This window comes from Bubalus kerabau, chromosome 8, assembly GCF_029407905.1.
Source record: "Bubalus kerabau isolate K-KA32 ecotype Philippines breed swamp buffalo chromosome 8, PCC_UOA_SB_1v2, whole genome shotgun sequence".
Taxonomy (NCBI): Eukaryota; Metazoa; Chordata; class Mammalia; order Artiodactyla; family Bovidae; genus Bubalus; species Bubalus kerabau.
The window spans coordinates 85301074-85324639 of record NC_073631.1 but is presented as its reverse complement, the minus strand read 5'-3'; the positions used below and the strand labels follow the sequence as shown (position 1 = coordinate 85324639).

Genomic DNA, 23566 nt, shown 5'->3' with positions numbered 1-23566 from the left:
ACATTCTGGCAGTCAGCACTCTTGGTACTTATATTTCAATAGGAGCCCTCACATCCTCAGCAATATACTTTATTCTCCTATGTTTTGTGCTGATAAATCTATCTAGTACTTTCTTATACCACATCCCAGAATCTCCCACACACAGGCTGGGATTCCTATGGGGCTGTAATAAAGCTGCCGATTCTGGTAGCCTAACACCCATCATTACCCATCACCCATTCTTCCCTGGTGGAGGGAAAGGAGTATGATTGGACCTTTTTTAATCATCTTGTGCTCTTCCAAGTATATAAATCATTTGAGTCATTTGGGCTCCCTAATACCAGCAACACTGCTTGCTGAGGCTGGGGTTTGAGCCCATAGATGAAGGTGTTTCCTCCAGAAAGGACAGAGAGCCTTGGAGAAAACAGACTAAGAGATAAATGCTTAATCAGAGAAGATACTGGAGCTCAAGATGACAGAGAAATAAAGAGAGCAAAATGAAATCCAGCAAATTAGAACATGCCAAATATTTTACTGTCCCAGTAAAAACAAAGGGCCAATAATTGGTAAAAAGGGCTTGTACAGAAGGATTTTTAAATTCAAGATTGGAAGAGATTGGGGATCAAACTGAAGTCAAGAAGGCAAGTGAGAAAAAAAAAATTGGTGAGCATGGAGAAGACCTGGGGTGGTGGCTGGCAGCAGACAGGAGTCTTGAATCTAGATGGAGACAGAAATGACCAAGAAGCATCAGCCTGCAGAGCAGAGAACACCTTTGTATTGCTTCCTGCTTTGGCTCAGTACTGAAGTTAAAAACACACAGCCTTCCTGACCATCATTGAGAAAAAACTCACATCATGTAAGAAGAAAATGGGGATTTCCTAAATATATGACTGCTTTAAATTCGGTGGTTATTTTCTGCACAAGTTCTAGTCCATCCGTCTCCTTTCCTGAAAAGTGGGTTAACCTGATTAAAAGCAGTTCAACACAGGCCAGATGTTGCTAGCAGAGAAAGTCTCTGTACACAGGTGGGTTTCCAGAGCCCATGTGACAGGCCATTTGCTTCCAGGCAGTATCTGAATATACACAACTGAAAAGCAACACAGGTTTTTGACAAATTCTTGAAGTTAGTTAATCCTGTGTAAATTCTGTACCAGAAATATGCTTTGAAATTTAAAAAAACATCATATCAACATAAAGTAACAGTCAATTTAGTAGCCAAGAAATCCAAGCTATGAATTCAGTGTGAACCAAAGAAGTTAAACACAAGAGGTGCCACTTAGGAGCATTTCCTTTATATTAAAAAAAAGAGCAAAAACCTAGCGATGAGAGAGAGATAGATCTATGTCTACCCGCCCACCTAATATGGGTTTAGCAATCAATTGTAGCCAGCATGTGAGGAAGATTCCTGTTCCAACTAGCAACCTGCAATTTCTGCACAAGCAACTCACAACTGCAAACAGGATTCCAGAAAAGAATGAGGCATTTAAAAAGTAACAAACAGCCTTCCATGTGGATCCTGAAGACTTAACAGAGCTGGTTGTTCAAATCAAAAATCTTGAGTCTGTTTTTCAGTTTGCAGCTGTCTGAGGATCTATTCCCTGGGACTGGGTTCAAGGTTGGACCCCTTCCCCAGTAGAATAGACATCCACTGGGTGATACAACTTGAATGAACGTTCTGTGTGATGAATAAATATCTCTAATTTTAACTACACATAATCTCAATCACAGATGACTCAGGAGGAGATCTTTGCACAGTGAGATTATGAAAAAGAAACACAAAACTTCTAAGTCTTGAATAACAGGAAGAGTCACAAGAACACACAGGTTTATGGATATGAACAAGCGCTTCACTCAATTCAAATTAAAGCAAAAACGAACCAACAAGGACCTACCATATAGTCCAGCAAAGTATACTCAATATTTTGTAATAATCTATAATGGAAAAGAGCTTGAAATGGAATATATATATATATATATATATACACACACACACACACACAAACACACATATATAAACACATAGATATTTAATGGAATCACTGTGCTGTACATCTGAAACTAACATGATACTGTAAATCAACTATGCAAGCTATGTGTGCTCAGCTGCTCAGTAATATCTGACTCTTTGTGACCCCATGGACTGTAGCCTCTCAGGCTCCTCTGTCCATGAGATTCTCCAGGCAAGAATACTGGAGTGGGTTGCCATGAGTGGGTTGCCATGTCCTGCTCCAGGGGATCTTCCTGACCCAGGGATCAAACCTGAGCTCCTGTGGCTCCTCCTGGGAAGATCCCCTGGAGAAGGAAATGGCAACCCACTCCAGTATTCTTGCCTGGAAATCCCATGCACAGAGGAGCCTGGTGGGCTACAGTCCGTGGGGTGGCAAAAACGTTGACACAACTTAGCAACTAAACAACAAATCAACCATATACTTCAATGGAAAAAAAAAAATGAAGCAAAAGGGGAAAAAGTAAAGATCAGAACACTGCCTACAGAAGAAACAAAATCAAATAAACCTGCCTTTAACTGGGCACGGTGGCTTGTTTTTAAGAGCCTTCAAGGAAGCAGCAGGACAGACGATCTAGGGGCAGATACATCTGTGGAGTAGAATATGCTCATCTTCTTTGTACACAGTTCAGCATCTACTCAAAAGTCTCATTATGACCCCTATATAATGCCTCCCTAGAACAAGAATAATTATTCCAGGTTTAGCTAAAATTGGACAAAAGGCTGCAGGCTATTCAGTAAGCAGCAATAATTTGCGCTCAAACTGACAATAAATATCAAATGGACAGTCGTCATTGTCCTGGCTTCTATGGTAATATTAAAAGCTGCCCCGAGCAAAGAATACAACCAGAGAAATCACAAAGGAAGGGATATAAGTGACTAGTAAATAAAAATGCTCAAAATCACTAATCATTCAAGGAAGTTACAAAATAGAACAATGGAGTCTCTTTCTACGTATATCAAATTGGCAAGTTGATATGGTAAAACGGCTCCTCTAAAACACACAGCTGGTATAAATCAGTATGTTTTCTAGAATGTACCTTTACTTGGCAATATGTATCAAGAGCCTAAAAGATACTTGGAATCTTTGACCCAGTAATTCTAATCCTAAGAATGAGAGCTAGAAAAACATTCAGAAGCACAAACAAAAGTTCATACCCAAAGATTTCTAACTTCAATACAGCATGATTTATGATAACCCCAAACGGGATACAATCTAATGGTCCAATAATATGAGACCGATTAAGAAAATTAAATTGACCTGCAGGATGGAAAATTACATAATCATTAAAGAACATCTGAGCTAAGATTAGACTTCAATAATGTAGGGAATTTCATATGATTTAGAATGCTAAGTTGAAAAGAGAGCCAAAATAGTTGAGATTACTTTATACATTCTTTTATTATTGCTTTTTATTATTATAAAAGGCATGTTTTCTACAAAAAAAAAAAAGGCAGAAAATAAAGGCCAATGAAGGCCAGAAAAAACACAAATAATCTTGCTCAGATATTATTAATAACATGTTAATAATATTAATATTGTTAATAATCTGGTATACAGCTTTCCATGAAATTGCTACATCATACATTTATATTTCTACCAGAAAGGGGAATCAAATAGTATGTATTATTTTCATAAAATACCTCAATAAACCATTTAGCAAATGTTGGGCATTTCATTTGTCACAATGAAGAAAGAGAAAAAAGCTGGCATGCAGGAGCTGGTCTGCCATTCAGAGCAGGGCCTTGGTGTTCTCCGGGTAAATATAAACAATTTCACAGAACGCCGACATAAGACAAGGCCCTGTGACCATAAGATGAGGAGGAAAACAGGACCACTCCATAATCACATCTGAGCATGGACAAAATATCAACATTTTCCAAGCCACATAAATGACCAAACACCTCCCTATCCTGGCTAAAAGGAAAGACTGCTTCTTTGCCAATGTCTTTAGCCTTGATTTTATCTTTCCTCCTTCTGGATATGATGTATTAAGATACCCAGTGGTGGAAAAACTCTTGCTTCCGGACAGCACCTGACCCAGCGCAAAGTCCTACTTCTTTAAAGCCTCGCCACACCGCCTCTCATCAACGGCCCAAATCCTGTAACACCTTCCTTCTAACACACCCTCTTCCTCACACCCTGCAAGTGTGTTCCTGGAGATCTAGGGTTGCACGGCACTGACACGGCTATTCGCTACCACATACACTACCATTAGAATTTGAATGGGTTCAAATCTGCACTGTTACAAACATCAAAGAGGAATACTGGCTGAAAACGAATTAGAAAACTAACAGGAAACAAACTAACTTATAATGGCGGGGGGGAATCCCCAAAAGCTTAATGACAAAGGCCTGAAAAATTACTCCAACAGTAATATTGCACAGGCAATAACTACTCCAAATACTAAAGAACAACCACAGGATTCAACATGCAAAGGAAGGTATTTTGAGCAAGGAGCAAAGGATGGTTTGATTACTCTAAGAAGACAGATGGTAAGCTTAACATCCGAATCCAGGAAGGGCTGCAAACAATACGGAAATATTACATACGGAAAAGTTAGCTGAACTCATTAAAGAAAAAAAGGCTTCTGTTCTTACCAGGTTTTTGATGGCTATGAAACGAGGACGACTAAGAAAATGCGGTTGCCATGGATCCATCTTCCCGGATGTTGGGAGCTCTACATACTGACATCAAAAAAGCAACTAATGTTTGAGATGGATGAACTTAATTTTGAAAGCAAGGAAAAACATCTGTCACTGATATTGAAAGTGATTTCTATTTTTAAGCCCTGGATTTAAAACTTTAGCTTCAACCAGTTCAGTACACAGTGGAAAACCCACCAAAATATACTTTTACAATATAGCTATTTACAACTTGGGTTTTACATACCTAAGAAATATTTGTAAAGGTTACACTGTGTTTTACTTCCTATTAGTCGGTAGTTTTTAATCAATTTTGGTATGCTTACAGCATGAGATGAATTCAAGGAATGGAACCACAATTTATAACACCATGCCTAGAAGAGATGAAGGTGTTTATTTACAATGGTTCTATGTGCAACCACTTGGGACATAAATTTGGTGGTTACCTGAAAAGTGATGTGTGAGAAAAGTCTGCATGTAGAAAACTGCCTAAGATCAAGCATCAAAATGCCTGCAGAAGTATCATTCTCTAGATCCACTGGTCAGCAGACTGGGTGGTGTAACTGACGTCCAAGACTTTTTCAGGATAAACAAGGTCTTAGTGTACAGTACAGGAAACTATACTCAATATCCTGTTGATAAACCATAATGAAAAAGAATATATATAACAGAATCACTTTGTTGTAGAGCAGAAATTAACACTACATTGCAAATCAACTTCAATACTTCAATAAACTTTTTAGAAATTAAAAAAGATCTTTTATGACCCCAAGAACCCCAGCTTCCATCTGACCAGGAGATAAGCAAATATATAAGGAAGGACTCTTCCCTTGTGGCTCAGATGGTAAAGAATCTGCCTGCAATGTGGGAGACCTGGGTTCAGTCCCTGGGTCAGGAAGATCCCCTGGAGAAGGGATAGGCTACCCACTTCAGTGTTCTTGGGCTTCCCTTGTGGCTCAGCTGGTAAAGAATCCATCTGCAATGCAGGAGACCTGGGCTCAATTCCTGGGTCGGGAAGATCCCCTAGAGAAGGGCATGGCAACCACTCCAGTATTCTTGCCTGGAGAAGTCCATGGACAGAGGAGCCTGGTGGGCTACAGTCCAAGCGGTTGTGAAGAGTCAGACATGACTGAGCGACTAACACCTAACACTACATTTCACATTTAATGGTCATAGGAATTTACTGGGCTATGGGAATTTTAAAAAGATTCGCATTACTACAAAAAACTGCTCCACTGTATCTTCTTCCAAAAAGAATCCAACATGCAATTTGTTGTTTGCTGATCATTTTGGACACTGAGAAGCTAGCTGATGCTTCTACCTCTGTCCTTCAGGTAAAATCTGCCAGGAGCCTTTAGCCCTGAATAGTGAAGCGCTTTTTCTCATTTCATGCATGCAGGTCCTTGCCTTGTTTGCTGACTGACACTTTCCAGCTTACAGAGCAAGCTGTCCCTGCGGCCAGGTCCCCTCATTCTAGTTCACCGCAATGCCAAACAGCTGACTACCTCGTTTCTAAAAATGAACTCCGCTGCAAACAGCAGTGCGACAATTTAATAATTTGTCAAAGGAGGAGAATCAGTTATTATGAAGTGTATTTCAGAGTTCAAAGGTAAAGGTCATAGGGAGCTCAAGTTTATCTGCTGACAGAGAAAGTTGAGCAATTAAAAAAACAGCAAACAAACCAGACAAGATCTGCTTGGCAGACGTATTTCTAGAAGACATACCTCATTTCTATGCTCATGCATTAGAATTCTTGCTACACAAGGAGGTTTACACTTAAAAAAAAATGCATCGATTCACATGTTTGAAAGTTCTCTCCAATGGCACTCTTACGAGATGTGCTTTTTCTTTTCTTTTTTCAACATGGAAACAAAACAGAATTTAGAATAAGCTTTTTATGCTCATGTGTCAAGCACTGGAGTCCATAAATCCAGCTATGGCATTCAACTACTAAGAAGTTACCTTGAAAATCTAAAATAAAAGTTTATGCCAGACAGAACTATTGCCTCCTCTTTCCAGTCCCAGGTGGATAAGGAGCTATCTCCCAAGACCTAAGAAGCTAGAACCTTAAAAAGGAAATATCAACAACTGTGTCAAACTGCAGTTTCAGGTTTTTGGTTTTTTCCCTTCATGACTAGCCTGTGGAACTATTCTGAAATGCATGTTCTGATTACTTTAAAAAAATGTTTACCCCTTGCCCAGTAACTAAGTTTTCCCATCAAATCAACTAAAATCTTCAATTAAAAATCTCCATCAAATTTTCTTATGAAATGACATCAAGACTCTCTCTCTGTAGGACATCCATCGTTCCTATTTTGCTTCTGTGATAGTTGTGTAGCTTTCATCATTGTTTACAGAAGCTGACATATAATTCCCAGATGCAATTAGCTGTCAGTCCAGAGAAGATCAGCATTCTTAAGGGTTAAGAATGCCTTTATTCCACATTACACCTTCATTTGGCTAGTCACTGTTTCACTGTTTTTTAAAGATCAAATTAACCTCTCAGTTACATGATACTTGTTTTTGCTCTTTTTCCGTCATATGATCTGCCATCTACTCTAAACAGGGAGGTCTAGTGCAAGGTTATCACCATTTGCTAAATGCTGGACTCTTCAAATTTGTTCTGTTTAGTTTGTGGCACTGGTTGCAAACTGCGGCTGGAATTATCTGAGTTGTGATTGGGCCAATGAAGATTTTGACTTTTTTCTCAATTACAAAGGTATAAAATGCCATGCTGCTGCTGCTGCTAAGTCGCTTCAGTCGTGTCCGACTCTGTGCGACCCCATACACGGCAGCCCACCAGGCTCCCCGTCCCTGGGATTCTCCAGGCAAGAACACTGGAGTGGGTTGCCATTTCCTTCTCCAATGCATGAAAGTGAAAAGTGAAAGTGAAGTCGCTCAGTCATGTCCGACTCTTAGCAACCCCATGGACTGCAGCCTTCCAGGCTCCTCCATCCATGGGATTTGCCAGGCAAGAGTACTGGAGTGGGGTGTAAAATGCCATAACTCAGTTATAAGAAAAAAAATCAATTTCCCCTAAAAATTTGCTAACACCTTAAAAAGAAAATTTTTTCACAATATTATCTCTTTATTAATGTCACCTTCCAAAAGCCTTTCTCTTAGTTTTTAAAATCAAAGGTGCATTCCTTAACGAAATCAGAAATATTCCCTGAAATAATCACAACTAAATAAATCTATTTTAAAACAGACAAAACACATTAATTTCAAAACCATGTAGTGCAGGTGATCTTCCAAAGTGCACACCATACACATACAGAAGGAAGAAATCCTTCCAGAGATTTCTGCGAAGCACACCAAGCTTCTGTACGTTTTGGCAATCTCTAGTTATTTAACTCTGTACAAAGAAGTCACTATAACTTACTAAATAAACACTAGTTTTTACTATTCACTAAATACATATTTACACAATAAACTTTAATGAATCCAGAGAAATCAGTCAACAGCTTGTATGTTACAAGTTCCTGAATAGAGGGCACGTGTGTGCAAAGTTCCTTCAGTCATGTCCGACTCGTTGGGACCCTATGAACTGTAGCCCTCCAGGCTCCTCTGTCCATGCGATTCTCCAGGCAAGAATACTAGAATGGGTTGCCATTCCCTTCTCCAGGAGATCTTCTCAACCCAGGGATTGAACCTGGTTCTCTTATATCTCCTGCATTGGCAGGGGGGTTTTTTACCACTAGCACCACTTGGAAAGCTCGAATAGAGGGCATATTTACATAGTAATGTTTCTTAAACCTCTAACATAAATAGGAAAAATTGTAATGCCCTATAATTATTTTTTATTGAAGTAGATGTACAGCAAAGTGATTCAGTTATACACACATATTTATCTATTCTTTTTCATATTCTTTTCCCTTACAGGTTATTACAAAATGTTGAGTAGAATTCCCTGTGCTATATGGTAGGTCCTTGTTGTTTATTTTATATATAGTAGTGTGTATCTGTTAATCTCAAACTCCTAATCTATCCCTCCTTTCCCCCTTTGGTAATCATAAGTTTGTTTTCTACAAATGTGGGTCTATTTATGTTTTGTAAATAAGTTCATTCATATTATATTCTTAGATTCCACATATAAGCAATATTATATTTGTCTGGCTTACTTCACTTAGTATGATAATCTCTGGTAGCTCCTTGCTGCTACAAACGCATTATTTCATTATTTTTATGGCTGAATGATATTCCAGTGTGTGTGTGTGTGTGTGTGTGTGTGTGTACACCACATCTTCTTTATCCATTCACCTGTTGATGGACATTTAGATTGCTTCCATATCTTGGCTACTGTAGAATAAATAGTGCTGCAATGAACACTGGGGTACATATATCTTTTCAAATTCTAGTTCTCTCCAGATATATGCCCAGGAGTGGATGCTTGGATCATATGGTAACTCTGTTTTGTTTTTCAAGGAACAGACATGTTATCTCCATAGTGGCACCAATTTACACTGCCACCATTAGTGTAGGAGGCTTCAACTTTTTCCCACAGCCTCCCCAGCGTTTGTTACTTTCAGAATTTTGAATGATGGTATAAAAATGGCTTTTAAAGGTAAAGAACTCAAAATCAAAATGTTTTAAAAGGAGTTCATTTGTCATCCCATAAGTAATCAATGGTTCTAAAAACTAAAAAGGGTACTGGCACAAGGATAGATAGACAAATCAACAGAATTGAAAGTCCACACATAAACTCTAACATTTATGGCTAACTGATTTTTGACAGAGGGCCCAAGACAAATGGCAAGGGAACAGTCTTTGCAACAAAGAGGGCTGGGACAACTGGATATCCATATGCAAAAGAATGAATTCAGACCCCTACCTTACACCATACACAAAAATTAACTCAAGGTAGATTCTAGAGCTAAATTTAAAAGTTAATACTATAAAACTCTTTGAAGAAAACACAAGCATAAATCTTAATAACCTTAGATTTGGCAATGATTTCATAGATACAATACCAAAAGCACAAGCATCAAAACACACACACACACACACACACACAACAAAGATTCCACACAAAAACAGATAAATGGCACTTCAGCAAGATTAAAAGCTTTTGCACCTCAAATGACACCAGCAATAAAGTGAAAAGACAACTCAAAGGCTGGGAGAAAATATTTGCAAATATTTGCAAATCACATACTGGCAAGAGAAGTGAATCCAGAATATATATAAAAAAAATTTACAATGTGTAAAGAAAAAAGACAAGTAGCCCAATGGAAAAATGGACAAACAATCTGAATAGGCATTTCTGCAAAGAAGATAGACAAATGGCCAACAAGCACTCAAAGATGCTCAACAAACTTAGTCATTGCTGCTGCTAAGTCGCTTCAGTCGTGTCTGACTCTGTGCGACCCCATAGACGGCAGCCCACCAGGCTCCCCCATCCCTGGGATTCTCCAGGCAAGAACACTGGAGTGGGCTGCCATTTCCTTCTCCAATGCATGAAATTAAAAGTGAAAGTGAAGTCACTCAGTCGTGTCTGACTCTTCGCGACCCCATGGACTGCAGCCTACCAGGCTCCTCCGTCCATGGGATTTTCCAGGCAAGAGTACTGGAGTGGGGTGCCATTGCCTTCTCTGTAATCATTAGGGAAATATAAATCAAAACACTGAGATATCACCACTTTCCACACACCAGATGCCTATAATCAAAAAGACAGCTACAAATGAATGAGGGTGAGAATGTGGAGCAAGTGAAATCCTTACATATTGCTAACGAGAATGTAAATGGTGCAATTACTTTGGAAAATGACTGGACAGTTCTTCAAAGTGTTCTACACAGAGTTACTATATGATCCAACAATTCTACACCCAAGAGGCATTTAAATACATGGCCCCATAAAACAGTCCTACCTGAATGTTCACAGTACCACTACTCATAACAGTCAAAACATAAAAACAACCCAAATGTTCATCAACTGATAAACAGCTAAATAAAATATGATATACCATACGATGAAAGATAATTTGGCCATAAAAAGGAATGAAATACTGATACATGCTACACCATGGATGTACCTAGAAAACTAATGAAAAAAATCAGACACAAGGTCATGTACTCATGATTCCATTTACATGAACTATTCAGAATTTACATGAAATATCCAGAATTTGTGACCCCATGGACTCTATCCTGCCAGGCTCTCTGTCCATGGAATCCTCCAGGCAAGAATACTGGAGTGGGTCACCATTTCCTTCTCCAGGGGATCTTCCCAATCCAGGGATCAAACTCAGGTCGATTGCATTGCAGGAAGACTCTTTACCACATGAGCCTCCAGGGAAACCATCCAGAATTTACATGAAACATCCAGAGTAGGCAAATTTATAAAGAATTGAAACAGGTTAGCAGTTCCTTGGGGCTAGGAAGCAGGGAAAAGGGGTTAGGGAGTGACTGCTAATGGGGACAAGGTTTCATTACTGGGATGATGAAAATGCTCTAAAACTGGATTATGGTGATGGTTGCACAATTCTGTAAACATATTAAAACCAATGAATTGTACATTTTTTTTTTTTTTTGGCTGTGTCACACAGCATATAGGATCTTAGTTCCCCAGCCAGGGATGGAACCTGCAACCCCTGTAGTGGAAGCACAGAGTCTTATCCACTGGACTGCCAGGAAAGTCCTTGAATTGTACTCTTTAAACTGGTGAACTTTATGATATGCAAATTATATATCAATAAAGCTATTAAAATAAAAAGACACGACAATATCACTTACATTGACATGTGAAATCCTATGATTCTTCATGTCAGAATATCACATATATACTTTCATCAAGCTCAATAACCTAAGTCCTTTATACAATATACTAACCCTTTGGTGTGTGTTTCTTTTAAACTATTTTAAGCCAGAAATTCTAACTCAACAATATCAAGTTTTTCACCAGATAACTTGAACTGTTTTTATTTTATCTGTACATAATTAAGCATCTTTTGTATTTGGGAAGAAATGTCTACATGCATTTTTGGAGACATGAACAGGAAAATAGGAGAAAAGAGAAAGCTTCCTCTTAGAACACTGAACACAGAAAAACCTATCAAGCATAGAGTGATAACCAAAGAGATGACCCAAATCTTTGATGTTCTTGCCTGTTCAGCATTCAGTGAATTCTACTTATTTAGTACTTATCACAATGTAATCTTGGTATCAATTCCAACTTTTTCCCATGTGACCTTGCCTGCACTTGGATCCTGGACTACTTCGTTATCCATACAATTGCTCAACAAGTTTTGGCCCAAAGAGTTACAACTATTCTAGAAGTCTCAGCCCAAAGAGTTACATTCACTTGGTCCTTTCTACAGATGTCTGTAAGCTATGTCAAATGCTACATAGAAGGATGAACACGTTATTGACACAGTTAACTTAGGCATCTTGCAAGTTGACAAGACATTTATGTAGAAAAAACTACTCTGGCAAATTATATCAGATGATAGGTACCTTTCACAGTATAAAACCAATTATTAAACCATACCAACAAGGTAACTATTAAGAACTCAAATCTATACAGAAACTCCCACCATCAAAGTTTGAGTCCATGTGGACATCATTCATATTATCTCTAGTATGTTCTTTCATACCAATACCTTGAAAATATATGGGACAACTCTAAAGTCTCTAACTTCTGGAATTGGAAAGTTAGAACTCAAAACTGCATCCTCACTTGGAAAATACTTAAACCAAAATGATTTATCAATATTTTAAGTTATCAACGTTTTATGAGGGATTGCTATTAAGAAGGCAGCAGACAGTTTAGAGCAGAATCTACAACCCCAGTCAAGCCTTCAGATGAGTGCAACCCTGGCCAAAATCTAAACAGAAATCTCATGACAGGCCCTAAAACAGACTGTACACGAAAGCCACTCTTAGATTTCTGACCTGTGAGATAATGAAAGTGTGTTGGTTTAGGCCACTTAAAAAAACAAACAAAAAACCTAATGACTTGGCATTTTTCATCCCTAATGAGTTTTAAATAAAAATGCATGGGCTTAAATTATAGCTATGTGAATTCATGCTCTGTATCACATAAAATTTTCTAACTAGAAAAGTGTTTACTAAAGAAATATCAATACTTTATCAAGAAGAATTTGAAGCTACTCTTTCCTGAAATCAACAAAGACAAGTAAGGTAGCTATTTTTTCCTAGCAGTAAGTCAGCTGCAGATCTAAAACAGAAAATGTTAGCTTCAATCTGTAATTCCTACTGATTAATTCCATACATGCTTCCCAGGTGGCACAGTGGTCAAGAATCCACTTGCCAATTCAGGAGACACAAGAGACAGAGATTGGATCCCTGGGTTGAGAAGATTCCCCAGTTGGAAATTACAACCTGCTCCAGTATTCTTGCCTGGAAAATTCCATGGACAGAGGAGCCTGGTGGACTACAATGCATGGGGTCACCAAGTGTCAGACATGACTGGGCAACTGAGCATAATCCCATAGACATTTCTGTGTGAGGTTAGTGCTGCTAGCGCCTAAGGATAACAGTAAGTGCTGGGGAGGGGACGAAAGGAGCTGGTTCTCAAGCAGAAATCAGAGCTGATGCAATCTTGGCTTTGTGCCTTGAGATGCTGTTGGAATCTAAAGGACCTGCTACTTAACCATTACGTGGAGCTAAAACCAGGGCTTGAAAAATGCTAACAACTAGTATGCAGTCCTATCATTCTATGAAGCAACAGTCCAAGTGAAAAGGACAGATAACTACCACAAAACACTCAAAACCATTTGGTAGCTAAGCCTCGAAGTATCTATTCCATAAGTATACCTTGCTATAGAAATAAACACATACAGCCTGCTCTCCACTGAGCCCTAAACTGGATAGGAAACAATGTTCAGAGTTCTAGGACAGTGGGAACATTTTATCATTAAAAAAAAAAAAAAAAATCACTGGTGAATAAAAATAGAAAAAAAAATTTATTCTATAAGCAGAAAGATGGAGAAGGCAATGGCATACCACTCCAGTACTTTTGCCTGGAAAATCCCACGGATGGAGGAGCCTGGAAGGCTGCAGTCCATGGGGTCGCTAGAGTCGGACACGACTGAGAGACTTCCCTTTCACCTTTCACTTTTATGCATTGGAGAAGGAAATGGCAACCCACTCCAGTGTTCTTGCCTGGAGAATCCCAGGGGGGGAGCCTGTTGGGCTGCCGTCTCTGGGGTAGCATAGAGTCGGACACGACTGAAGCGACTTAGCAGCAGCAGCATAAGCAGAAAGATTCTTTCATTTTATTTATTTTTTTTTAATTTTATTTTATTTTTAAACTTTACATAATTGTATTAGTTTTGCCAAATATCAAAATGAATCCGCCACAGGTATACATGTGTTCTCCATCCTGAACCCTCCTCCCTCCTCCCTCCCCATTCCATCCCTCTGGGTCGTCCCAGTGCACCAGCCCCAAGCATCCAGTATCGTGCATCGAACCTGGACTGGCAACTCGTTTCATACATGATATTTTACATGTTTCAAAGCCATTCTCCCAAATCTTCCCACCCTCTCCCTCTCTCACAGAGTCCATAAGATTGTTCTATACATCAGTGTCTCTTTGATTCTTTCATTTTAGAATCTGCTATATCCACAAACATGTCAATGTATAAAACAATTCTTTTACTTTCTCATGTTTTAAATAGCACTAAGATAATAAAATATGCTAGGAACATGTCACTAAAAAAGAGCCATGGCAAGCTCAGCTCGGTGCTCTGTGTTGACTTAGAGGGGTGGGATGTGGGTGGGGGAGAGGGAGGCTTGAGAGGGAGGGGATATATGTAAACACAAAGTCCAAGCAGTTGCAAAAGAGTCAGACATGCCTTAGTGACTAAACAACAAAATAGCTGATTCATTTCCTTGTACAGCAGAAACTAACACATTATATTCCAACAAAAATAAATTAAAATATAAAATTTAAAAAAGAGCCATGATTGTTCTAAAACTTTCTCAAGACTTGGAAGAGATAATCAACAAGTGGAAAAAAATCACTAGTTACTTGCTCTTACTTTTTAAATGCTACCTCTTTTTTTGTGTGTGGAAGGGGCTATATTTCAACAGGCTAGCAAACAGTTTGAGTAAGGTCTGTTTTTGCCCGCACCTATTCCAAAGGGATGTCACTGACAAGCACCGAGGCCACACCTCCCCCAAGAGGTAATGGTCTTGCTATTTCACTACACTGGGCTTTCTCAAACTTTCTCCGAATGAAGAGTCAGACATAAAAAATATTAAAGATAAATTAAAGAGCAAACAGAACCCCTCAAAGACTGCCTGTGACATCAACACGCAGCATTTACCTTCTTCCCTCCCGTCACAAACTGCTTGCAGCTGGATCTCACGAAATGCGGGTGCACAGCAATGATCTGCAAGGAAGAGGGAGCCAACACTTCACTGGTTAGGAGTCACGGCTGCAGAGCAGAATGAAAGCCCCTTGTACATGACAGGCAACATGATCGAAAAATCAACCTGGTGTCTAGGTAGGAAGTAATCTATTCAGGGAACATTTTGCACCAAGGGAGAGCGAGTTTTGCTCTGGTGTAAGAGAGTCTCTTCTATGAAGTCAGGTCAAAGCTAAAAAATGAGAGTGAACAGCTGTCCCACTCTGGTTGAGTGGGACCCTCTGAGTGGGCTCTCCTCTTTAGAGGCAGCCAATGAAGGTAATCAAGGAGCGAGATGTCACAAACGTTTGTAACTGAAGACATTTCATAGAAGAAATCTAGATTATTTCCTTGTCAGGATGCCTCCCAAGTGGAACGAGGGCTGCAATGCAGCCTCACAGTCTGGAGTGGGATTCCATCAGTGGCAAAGACAACGGCGCTGCAGAACTGAGCTGAGTTCCCTTTTACCTCCACCGTCAGTTCCTGGGCCCCTGGTTATCACCTGCTCTCCACAACTCCTACAAGCCCTCACAAAGGTTTCTCCCAAGGCTGCCCCATCATTATCATTTATTTCATTTGTCAGTGGCTTTCTCAGAGTCTGATAGCTGCGCTCAGCATAAGCTCATCTTCGGGGCTCCCTTGCATGGCTGCCAGCCTGCAAAGACCCTGCCTCCTCACTTTCTTATCCCCAAGCCCACGTTATCACCAACTAACACACTGTGTTGTTTTCCAGCCCAACATACAGAATTCTTTCTACACATTAAAAACACTGACACAACTATACCACAAACCTTCAACTAAAGACATTTTCTATTCTTATTAATTAATGAATACATCTCCATCTGCCAACGGGACAGATTTCATTTCCTACCCTGTCATTTTGAGGGCATTTATTAGTATGTGACTCCTCATTTCTCTAACCATTTCTCACTTCCAGGTTAGCCCTTCTTTCCTTCCACACTTGTCTAATCCATCCTGGATACCAGTGGAATCATTTACACATTCTGTCGTTACACCTTCTTAAAATCTTTCTTGAGGGTCCTCTTAGCTTTCTTATGATGCATAGTCCTAGATCACAGCTGCGAGTGTAGTCATGTCTGTGCCCTCAACCACATAACCTTACCTTCATTCTTCCCCACCAAGAAGACACCAAGGCCATCACGTCACTGCCCCAACTGCGGAGCCTTCACTGCCCAACTTAGTGACACTTGGCTTGGTCTCACCAGCAGAGGCTGTAGGACTCACATCCAAGGTTTCCCTCCCTCATCCCTACATGATGATCCCATCCCTTACAGCTGCCCCACTAAGTATTCCCTTTTGCTTATTTTGGATCTTTCCCCATATGTTTTTTTTTTTTAATACCAACAACCAAAACATGACTGGCAGAAATCCTCCTGGACTTTGATTCTTTCTTCATCTACCAAATGAACTCCCTTCTACATCACAAAGTTTCTTGAAAGAAGAGTCTACCTTGCTTGTTTCTATTTCTTTATCTCCAATTTACTCCTTCTTACATAGTGAGCCTCCTCCTCCTAGACCCTCCTCATTAAGGTTGCCAGGAGCTCATAATTATCAAATAAAGTGCCCTGCTTCTGTCCCTACCTCGTGGTAGCTCCACACTGCCTTTTCTGTGCTGCTCGCTCCTTCCTTCTGGAACCCCTCTCTCTTTTGGCTTCTCCTCCAATCCTCCTAATTCTTCTAAGACCCCTCATTGGGTATTTTTTCTTCCCACTGCCTGAATCTTTATATTAGCGCTACAGGGGACTTTCCCTGGAGGTCCAGTGGTTAAGTCTCCATGCTTCCAATGCAGGAGGTGTGGGTTTGATCCCTGGTTGAGGAACTAAGATCCCCCATGCTGTGGGGCCAAAGAAATAAATAAATAAGATAAACCACCACAGTGATACTAAAAGAAATAATAAAAAAATTTTTTAAACAAAATAAGTTAGTGCTCCGAATTTGACCTTCAGTCTTTTTCTTCTTAATCTTTAACTGGATGATAACTTTCAAAACGGTTTCATCTTACTCAGCTGTAAGTACAGCTGGCTACCCACCCAGTTTGTGATTTTTAGGGCCAATCTCCATTCTGAGCTCTACATTCATACTTCCAAAACCTCCATAACATTTCTACTGGATGCTATGTCTCTACTGTTATCTAGACTCCAGACCAAACTAGCAACATCCTGCCTCAAACCATCTCTTATTTCAACTGACAGCCTTCCCACACACCATTACCAAAGCAAGAACCTGGCTTTATCCTCAGCTCTTCCATTTTTCATTACCTGCGGTCATCACCAAAGCTTATTAAACCTACCTCCTCCAGGCTTTTCCAATTCATTACTGCTACTCCATCTTGAATACTATCTTTCTTTTCATTGAGCTCCTGTAACACCATGTCTAGGATACGGCTTAGCCTTCTAAATCATCTCCTGCCCCCAACCACTCTCTTGCTTGCATAGCCCTGCATTCTGACAGGGCTGGCTTTCTAAAACCTCTATCAGATCCCATCTCTCTCTTACCTGTTGACCAATAAACGTTTGAATAAACACATGAAAAAACGGAAGCACCTCTTCCTTGACAACTCTACCCGCCAATGTAACCACAGTAACCGTCACCCAGAACTGCTCTTCTGCCTCAGGCCGTCAGCCTTCTCACCTATGCTGAATACAGTTGCTGTATTACTTTGCTTTCAGCTTAGCTCAGTTTTATGCCACTTCTTTGCTCTTCAGCATTCCATAATTTCTCCTTATCTACCAGACAAATTCCTTAGCCTAAATATAAAGCCACCTCAATCTGCCCATGCAGCTCTCCTGCCAAGTCAGTATTTTATGTACCATCTATACTCGACTATTTGCCACTTCCTGAACACAATTTGAACTTTCTAGCCTCTTCATTTATATTACACTGTTCTTCTGCATGGGAAGTCAGCTTTATCCCTCTGTCCTGTCCATTTATTAAAGCCCAGTCAAACATTAATCCATCTATGGAAGCCATCACTAACAAGAACAGCTAGAAGTAACTCCTCTCAGTTTTAGACTCAACACTGTTTTTACCTCTGAGTCTTTAATCACAGATTGTGTGATTTGAGTCTTTAATCACACAGTGTGTGTTTATCATCTCACCCACTACAACAAAAGTTGGAGAATACACTGAGGTCACAGTCACATAATACACATTCTGTGCACCTCCAAGGCATCAAATAGTATCCAGTACATTGACTGATGGATGCTTACTGACAAAATTAATGCAAGATTGGTAGTGCTCAAAGTATTAGTTTTCTTACTGCCTTTGTTGAGAAAAATCCTCCGAAAAAGTAAAAACTTACTGAATACTTACTTTAATGGGACAGTCAAAAGTCTCATGAAATTCTTCTCCAGAATACAGTCCAAACACCTGCACCTAAAAAGTAAGTGGATCCTGTCAGTTCACCGTGACAGTAACAAAGAAAGCTGCTGAGCCAGTGACAACACGTACTATCAACGAAAAGTCAAGTACTTAGTAATCTAAGGTCTTTGTAATCTCTACTAAATATCCAATGAAAACAATTCCATCAGGATGAGACTATACCACTGCAATTAAGTTTTTTTTACCAGTATCTCATGGACAGAGTTCCCTCTGCCCATTACAAATTTATTTTGTTAAATAGATGTCAGCTTTAAAAAATGAAAGAGATGAATAGGTTATTAAAACTTTTTAATGAATTTTCCATAGGCTACTTCTAAAGGAATTATTGTTCCTTTCCTTGAAGGAAAAAGGAGCTTCTTCTTTGAGTCACAGATATATAAATCACCCGAGCAGATCAAAGTCGCAATAGATCAGAACTGCACTTCTTTTACCATCTTATCTTGAATCTATTGAGAACGTATACATGTAAGATTTAATTTTCTACTTATCAGTGTCTCCCTTAAAGTTGTTTCATCTTAATCTTTCCTCTGAGCGGCTGACTTTAATATTCAATTGTATAATGTACATAAAGGGTCTTCCCTGGTGGCTCAGATGGTAAAGAACCTGCCTGTGATCCAGGAGACCCAGGTTCTATCCCTTGCACATGAAGATCCCCTAGAGAAGGAAATGGCAACCCACTCCAGTATCCTTGCCTGGGAAATCCCACGGATAGAGGAGTCTGGTGGGCTACAGTCCATGGGGTCACAAAGAGTCGGACACAACTGAGCAACTAACTCTTTAACATGAAGGGTACAGATCATTGATTCAGAGCTTGACAAATGTTTATGATATGAACATACCCCTGCAGCCACCACCCATGTCAAGAAGCAAAACCCAAGAAGCTCCCCTGTGTTCCTTTCCATTCATTTACACCCTCACAAACTGGTCCTCCAAAATCCATCACGTTTGTTAAGCTGTGCTGATGTTTGAATTTTATATAAATAGAATTATAACCTATTTCACTGGCTTCTTTCAATGGATATTTTCCTTCTGATATTTATCCACACTGCTATGTACATACGGCAGGAGCTGGTTCTTTGTTACTGCTGTATAATATTTCAATGTATGAGTACATTGCCACTTGTGTATCCACCTTCCATTGATTACTTCGGTTATTTCCAAATAGAGGCTATTATGAATAATGCCAAAGAAAGGCAATGCCAAAGAATGCTCCAACTATCGCACAACTGCTCTCATCTCACACACTAGTAAAGTAATGCTTAAATTCTTCAAGCCAGGCTTCAACAATACGTGAACCATGAACTTTCAGATGTTCAAGCTGGATTTAGAAAAGGCAGAGGAACCAGAGATCAAATTGCCATCGAAAAAGCAAGAGAGTTCCAGAAAAATATCTATTTCTGCTTTATTGACTATGCCAAAGCCTTTAACTGTGTGGATCACAATAAACTGTGGAAAATTCTGAAAGAGGTGGGAATACCAGACCACCTGACCTGCCTCTTGAGAAATCTGTATGCAGGTCAGAAAGCAACAGTTAGAACTGAACATGGAACAACAGACTGGTTCCAAATAGGAAAAGGAGTCCGTCAAGGCTGTATACTGTCACCCTGCTTATTTAACTTCTATGCAGAGTACATGATGAGAAACACAGGGCTGGAGGAAGCACAAGCTGGAATGAAGATTGCCGGGAGAAATATCAATAACCTCAGATATGCAGATGACACCACCCTTATGGGCAGAAAGTGAAGAGGAACTAAAAAGCCTCTTGATGAAAGTGAAAGAGAAGAGTGAAAAAGTTGGCTTCAAGCTCAACATTCAGAAAACTAAGATCATGGTATTCGGTTCCATCACTTCATGGCAAATAGATGGGGAAACAGTGGCAGACTTTATTTTTGGGGGCTCCAAAATTTACTGCAGATGGTGACTGCAGCCATGAAATTAAAAGACGCTCACTCCTTGCACGAAAAGTTATGACCAACCTAGACAGCATATTAAAAAGCAGAGACTTTACTTTGCCAACAAAAGTCCATCTAGTCAAGGCTATGGTTTTTCCAGTAGTCATGTTATGGATGCGAGAGTTGGACTATTAAAAAAGCTGAGTGCTGAAGAATTGATGCTTTTGAACTTTGGTGTTGGAGAAGACTCCTGAGAGTCCCTTGGATTGCAAGGAGATCCATCCAGTCCATCCTCAAGGAGAGCAGTGCTGAATATTCACTGGAAGGACTGACGCTGAAGCTGAAATTCCAATACTTTGGCCACCTGATGTGAAGAACTGACTCATTTGAAAAGACCCTGATGCTCAGACAGATTGAAGGTAGGAGGAGAAGGGGACGACAGAGGATGAGATGGTTAGATGGCATCACCGACTCAATGGATATGAGTTTGAGTAAACTCCGAGAGTTGGTGATGGACAGGGAGGCCTGGAGTGCTGCAGTCCATGGGGTCGCAGAGTTGGACACGACTGAGCGACTGAACTGAATGAATAATGATATAATGAACACTCTTTCCAAATCTTTTGGTCCACTTACATATCCATTTATGAAGAATGGGATTGTTGAGCTACAGTTTATATCTTTGTTGACATCAAATAGACAGCTGAACATTTTCACAAAGTTGTTCTGATCAATTTACACTCTCACCAGCAAAGCGTAAGAATTCCAGGAGCTCTCAAACACTTGGAACCAGCTATTAGGGGCACTCAGAACTGTTTCCCAACACTTGGGATGTGTTCACTCTTTTTCTAGTCTCTAGAAAAAAGTGGTGTTATTTTTTTCTTTTAACTTTTGTAAGAATTCACCAGTGAAGCTATCTGGGTCCACTGGCTCTATATGAGAAAGTATTTCATTACAAATTCATTTTTTAAATAGACATAAAACCTTTCAGACTTTCAATATCTTGTTTTCATCTTAGTAAGCTTTGAGTGGTTCATCTGTGCAAGTTCTAAGAGGAAAATGTACTCATATTATCATTCTGGGGAGATATGTTCTTTCACTAAAATATAAAATCTTTAGAATATCCCACTCATTTTGTGACTCCTGTGTTTATACTCTTAGGCCAAGAATGCTGTTTGGGTTCCAAGAATAGCACATCGTAGAATGTAATGTCAAGGGGTATTATCTACTCTGAGGTAGTCTGATAAAATGTATTCTTGACATAGCAAATACATGCAGGCCCCACTACCACCATGCTGCTCATTGTTCAGAGGGCACTGGCTCATGTTTTACATAAATGTACAAAAACCAGGTGGCTTCCCAGGTGGCTCACTGCTAAAGAATCCAGCTAGAAACTCAGGAGATGCAAGAGACATGGGCTCTATTCCTGGGTCGGGAAGATCCCCTGGAGGAGGGCATGGCAACCACTCCAGTATTCTTGCCTGGGAAATTCTATGGCAGAGCACCCTGGCGGGCTACAGTCCATGAAGTTGGGAAGAGTCACATGTGACTCAGCAGTTAAGCACAGGGTACACTGAACTTCTTATAAAATGGTGGTTGAGACGCTCAAAAGAATAGCATTATATGCAAAGTTTTACTCTGCCCAAGGAAGCTGAATGTGAATGAGCCCAAAGAATCCAAGAAAACAGGCTCAAAGTAAGACAGGTACTATATCACCTGGATCTTAATAGACTAAATGAACAAGGGGGTCAACTTACTAAAATTACATCAGTAGAAATTCATGGTACTCCAGGAAGTTTATATTCTTCTAACATAAAGCTACTTCTATTCACTCCAACTATATCACAACATGGTCCTATGTCACATCTGATACTCCAACTAATAACTTGGACCTCAAAATGCTTCCACACACCTTACCTCAGTGGTTCTGATTGGACTACATAGTTAAGATCCCCGAATACTAAGAGCCAGACCCCATCCTCGACAAATTAAATTTTTTGGTGGGATAAAATATATATATTTTTTTCAGGTGAACGTATCTATTTCACTCATAGTGGTCAATTTCTTTTTTTTTTTTTTTAATTTTATTTTATTTTTAAACTTTACATAACTGTATTAGTTTTGCCAAATATCAAAATGAATCCGCCACAGGTATACATGTGTTCCCCATCCTGAACCCTCCTCCCTCTTCCCTCCCCATTCCATCCCTCTGGGTCATCCCAGTGCACCAGCCCCAAGCATCCAGTATCGTGCATCGAACCTGGACTGGCAACTCGTTTCATACATGATATTTTACATGTTTCAATGCCATTCTCCCAAATCTTCCCACCCTCTCCCTCTCTCACAGAGTCCATAAGACTGTTCTATACATCAGTGTCTCTTTTGCTGTCTCGTACACAGGGTTATTGTTACCATCCTTCTAAATTCCATATATATGCGTTAGTATACTGTATTGGTGTTTTTCTTTCTGGCTTACTTCACTCTGTATAATAGGCTCCAGTTTCATCCACCTCATTAGAACTGATTCAAATGTATTCTTTTTAATGGCTGAATAATACTCCATTGTGTATATGTACCACCGCTTTCTTATCCATTCATCTGCTGATGGACATCTAGGTTGCTTCCATGTCCTGGCTATTATAAACAGTGCTGCGATGAACATTGGGGTACACGTGTCTCTTTCCCTTCTGGTTTCCTCAGTGTGTATGCCCAGCAGTGGGATTGCTGGATCATAAGGCAGTTCTATTTCCAGTTTTTTAAGGAATCTCCACACTGTTCTCCGTAGTGGCTGTACTAGTTTGCATTCCCACCAACAGTGTAAGAGGGTTCCCTTTTCTCCATACCCTCTCCAGCATTTATTACTTGTAGACTTTTGGATCGCAGCCATTCTGACTGGTGTGAAATGGTACCTCATAGTGGTTTTGATTTGCATTTCTCTGGTAATGAGTGATGTTGAGCATCTTTTCATGTGTTTGTTAGCCATCTGTATGTCTTCTTTGGAGAAATGTCTATTTAGTTCTTTGGCCCATTTTTTGATTGGGTCATTTATTTTTCTGGAGTTGAGCTGTAGGAGTTGCTTGTATATTCTCGAGATTAGTTGTTTGTCAGTTGCTTCATTTGCTATTATCTTCTCCCATTCTGAAGGCTGTCTTTTCACCTTGCTAATAGTTTCCTTTGATGTGCAGAAGCTTTTAAGGTTAATTAGGTCCCATTTGTTTATTTTTGCTTTTATTTCCAATATTCTGGGAGGTGGGTCATAGAGGATCCTGCTGTGA

General features: G+C 39.8%; 1 protein-coding gene across 5 annotated transcripts in view; it reads right to left on the bottom strand.

The window, feature by feature from the left end:
• VPS41 (VPS41 subunit of HOPS complex) overlaps positions 1-23566 on the bottom strand; it is a 211604-nt gene that overhangs the window by 80903 nt on the left and 107135 nt on the right. For 4 of the 5 annotated variants that reach the window (XM_055590765.1, XM_055590767.1, XM_055590764.1 and 1 more), the window contains exons 6-7: positions 18334-18396; positions 14920-14985 (exon numbers count right to left, since the gene is read on the bottom strand). The exons of the other annotated variant lie outside the window; for it this stretch is intronic. In XM_055590765.1, the coding sequence (XP_055446740.1) occupies positions 14920-14985; positions 18334-18396 (129 nt within the window). The remainder of the gene's footprint in view (positions 1-14919; positions 14986-18333; positions 18397-23566) is intronic. 5 annotated transcript variants of the gene reach the window in all.